Source organism: Cryptomeria japonica, chromosome 1 (assembly GCF_030272615.1).
Source record: "Cryptomeria japonica chromosome 1, Sugi_1.0, whole genome shotgun sequence".
Taxonomy (NCBI): Eukaryota; Viridiplantae; Streptophyta; class Pinopsida; order Cupressales; family Cupressaceae; genus Cryptomeria; species Cryptomeria japonica.
Genome location: NC_081405.1, coordinates 458997310 through 459001580, shown reverse-complemented (window position 1 = coordinate 459001580; position 4271 = coordinate 458997310). Strand labels below are relative to the sequence as shown.

At 37.6% G+C, this 4271-nt stretch overlaps 1 protein-coding gene across 1 annotated transcript; it reads right to left on the bottom strand.

Annotated features, from left to right (window-relative positions):
- Nucleotides 1–3446: 3446 nt before the first annotated feature.
- On the bottom strand, nt 3447–3974 carry LOC131857745 (uncharacterized). The gene has a single exon (XM_059210453.1). The coding sequence runs from the start codon at nt 3972–3974 to the stop codon at nt 3447–3449; it is 528 nt and encodes a 175-aa protein (XP_059066436.1).
- Nucleotides 3975–4271: the final 297 nt, after the last annotated feature.

The following is a 4271-nucleotide window of genomic DNA, read 5'->3' as shown; positions in this document are numbered from 1 at the left end:
AAAACACAACAAATTGCAATTAAAGAGAGACAAGAAATATTATTTTTATTATCTAAAAAACTATCTGCAATACATACATACATGCAAATAAGAGGAATAATCCTTACGGGCTGTAATACAATAGCTTACAGAGTTTTCTAGGAAAAACCCTTACAATAAAAAACACAACTCCCAAACTCACTCTTCAGAAACTCACCTCCCAAAAACTCTAACAACTAACTTCCCAATTTCTACATATGAGTCGTAAATAGAATTTATTCTCTTTTGGAGCTGAAATTACAATATAGAAATTACCAAATGGTAGACAAATGCCAAAAAATGAAATTGGAAATTTGAAAATACAGCTAGATTCGAAAATTGGAACTTTCTGAAAATTCTCCAACTTCTAGCAGCCATAACTTTTGACCCGAGAATCAGATTTACAAACTGTTTGAAGCATCAAAAATATCTTTGAGTGTAGAATATGCTAAGAACCGCTTTGCCAATTCCCAACATTTTTAGGCCCGTTTGACACTATTTAATGCCACAATTTTGACTTGGAAGGATTATTTTTGGTTTTTTAGAAAATTGAAACTTTAATAACTTTCAAACCGTTAATTATTTTAACTTGATTATTTTACCATTGAGCTTATTTTTCCTTCCTTAATCTTACTATACATTTTGGGCTCCATCCACCTTCAAATAAAAACCTGCTATTTTGGGTAGTCAGCAGGAAAAACCAGCTTGACAATTCTGAGAGTTGGAATCTCTTATTCGTCCAAATGGGTATCCAGATCTGCAAAAACATTAAAAGAAAACTAAATGTAAAATAAATATTTTTAGGTGATGCAGGATTTCCCATACACCACTGGATGCTCCTGCATTAGGCACTTGAGGTACATTGAGAAGTGACCCCATCACGTCTGAGCTGGTTGAGGAAAACCCAAATGGTCAACCTCTGCCTTAGATAGACATGAAGAATCTTCAACAGGTCTTGCCCTCCATTTCACCAGATACTCCTCATACTGCCCATTCCTAGTACTTTTCACATGGCTATCCAGAATTGCTTCGATCTCCTCCTTCTCTGAAGTAGATGCAGGAATTTTGTATTGTTCCATTGTTGTCTCCTCTGCTATGCCACTTTCATGATATTCTGTTAAGTCTAGAATGTTGAACACATGGGAAATGTTAATTCCTTCTGACAACTCTACCTCATATGTGTTTCCAAATTCATGCTTCAAAATTTTACAAGGACCAAACTTCTTCATTTTTAGCTTATTATATGTCCCCACTAGAATCCTTTCCTTCCTCAAATGGACCATCACCTCATCACCAACCTGGAACTCCTTAAGCCTCCTTTTTTTTATCTGCCTTCACCTTATACTACAAATTCATCTCATTGATGTGCTTTCTCACCTCTTCACGTATATTTCTAATGTGTCCTACAAAGTCTTCAACTTTGGCACTTGTATGCTTTCCTTGGTCCATCTTCCTCAATTATAGAATGGTCCGTGGACTACATCCATACACAATCTGGAATGGTGATCTACTAATACTCCTATTGACAGAATTGTTATAATCAAATTCTTCTTGTGGTAAGATTAGATCCCATCCCTTGGGTTTGTCTCCTACCAAGCATCTCAATAGGTTACCTAGAATCCTATTCACCACTTCAGTCTACCCATCGGTCTACAGATGGTGTGCATAACTAAACTTCAACTTTGTCTTCAACTTCTTCCACAAGATCCTCCAAAAGTATCCAACAAACTTGGTATCACGATCTGAAACAATACTTTATGGCAAACCATGCAGTCTTACCATCTCCTTGAACAACAAATCTGCAATGTGGACAACATCATGGGTCTTCTAACATGGAATGAAATGTGCCATCTTCGAAAACCTATCAACCACCACAAAAACTAAATCATTCCCTCTTTGTGTCCTTCGTAAACCAAGAACAAAATCCATACTTATATCTTCCCATGGCCTCTCAGGTACAGGTAATGGTTGATACAACCCTATATTTTGGCTTACTCCTTTTTCCCTTTGGCACACTCTGCAACTCTACATAAATTTATTCACATCCTGTGATAAGTGAGGCCAATAATAATGCTCGCTATTGATGGCAATGGTTTTATCCCGACCAAAGTGTCCTGCCATTCCTCCATTGTGCTTCTCTTTGATCAAATTCTCCCTCATGGAGCTCCTTGGAATGCACAACTAGCTTCCCTTGAACAACATATCATCCTGGATTATGAAATCCAACCACTTTGTCCTATCTAAAGTAACAGGCTCCTTGCAAGCTTTCCAAGCCTCTACAAAATCAGGATCCTCGAGATAAAATGCTTTGAGTTCATTGAATCCGACCACTTCAAATTGCATTTCCATCAACAAAATCTGCCTCCCACTTAAGGCATTTGCAACCCTGTTAGACCTCCCACTCCTATGCTTCAAGACAAAACTATAACTTTGCAAAAACTCCACCCATTTCAAATGTCTTTGATTCAATTTTCTCTAACTATTCAGGTATTGCAATGCTTGATGATTAGTGTATAAAAAAACTCCTTTGGCAACAAATAATGTCTCCATTTCTTCAATTCCCAAACTATTGCATAAAATTCCCGATCACAAATAGAATACTTGTTTGCATCATTTAAATTTTCACTGAAGTGTGCAATGGGCCTACCTTCCTAGCTCAAAACAACTCCAATGGCATTATCATTGGCATCACAATCCACCTGAAACACCTTATTAAAATATGGAAGGGCTAAAATAGGTTGCTCTGTCACCTTCTTCTTTAGCAAATCAAAAAAATTTGCTGCTCCCATACTCCACTTGAATTGTTTCCTATCCCCCCTCATTGTTTTAATCCAGGGTGCACAAATGCTACTAAAGCTTCTAATGAACTTCCTGTAAAAACTAGCCAAACCATGGAAAGATCTCACCTCAATAGTAGTCCTTGGGGTAGGCCATTCTAGAATAGCCTTCACCTTCTCTGGGTCCATCTTAAGACCTTCTGCTAAGACAACAAACCCCAAGTACACTAACTCCTTCAAATTAATCAATAATTTCTCCTCTCTCAGCTTCTCAAAACCCTACGAATATGCATCAAATGCTCCTCCAATGTCTTACTGAAAATCAAAATATCATCAAGGTACACAATAACAAACTTACCCAAAAATTATTTTAATACCTCATTCATGAGCCGCATGATTGTGCTTGGTGCATTGGTTAGCCCAAAAGGCATGACTAACCACTCATACAAGCCTTCTTTGGTTTTGAAGGTGGTCTTCCACTCATCCCCTTCTCTAATCTAGATCTTGTGATATCCACTCTTTAGATCAATCTTTGTGAAGTACTCTGCTCCACTCAAGCAGTCCATAAGATCATCTATCCTCACCAAGGGAAATTTGTACTTGATTGTTATCTTGTTTATGGCCCTAGAATCTGTACACATCCTCCATTCTCTATTCTCTTTTGGTACAAGTACTGCAAGTACCACACATGGACTCAGGCTCTCTTAGATCAATCCTTTTCTCAAAAAACTCTTGAACTTGTCGATTCAACTCTTCATTTTCTACAGGACTCATTCTATGGGCTGCCTTATTTGGAAAACTGGCTTCTACGATCAAGTCAATCTGATGATTGATCTTCCTCATAGGTGGTAAACCCTCAGGTACATTATCAAACACAATGTCCTGAAACTCGTCCAACAAACCAAAAACCTCTACATGTGCCTCTACACTATCTTCTTTATCCACTCTAGGAATTAAAGCACAACACATAGGTTTGTGTTTCATGCCTTCCAAAAATTTCCTTCCATCAATAAAATATATTATGGCATTAATACATACCCTTTCTTCCACCTCCTTCAAGGGATTCAGCTTATGGCGAACTCCATCCCTTGTTAGGGTATAGGTTTTTGCATGACCATCATGTACAACATGCCTATTTAATTGCCATGGCCTCCCTAACAGCATGTGACATGCATCCATAGGTATGATATCATAGAGTATCTCATCATGTTAACTTCCAATCTTAAATTTGACCAAACATCATTCATTTACCAAAACCTTGTGGTCATTCTACAACTAGGCTATTCAATATGGCTGTGGATGTCTTTCTCTCTTTAGCTTCAACTTTGTAACCATTTCTTCAGACACCAGATTATTAGTGCTCCCACTATCAATAATCACATTACAACACTTGTCCTTACATTTGCATCTGGTGTTTAATAAACTCTACCTCTAATCTATTTCTTTCACCTCATTCATTAGGGTTCTCCTGATAAC

Coding starts and splice junctions, on each gene's coding strand:
- LOC131857745 (XM_059210453.1), bottom strand. CDS start 3,974: ATGGATGCATGTCACATGCTGTTAGGGAGGCCATGGCAATTAAATAGG.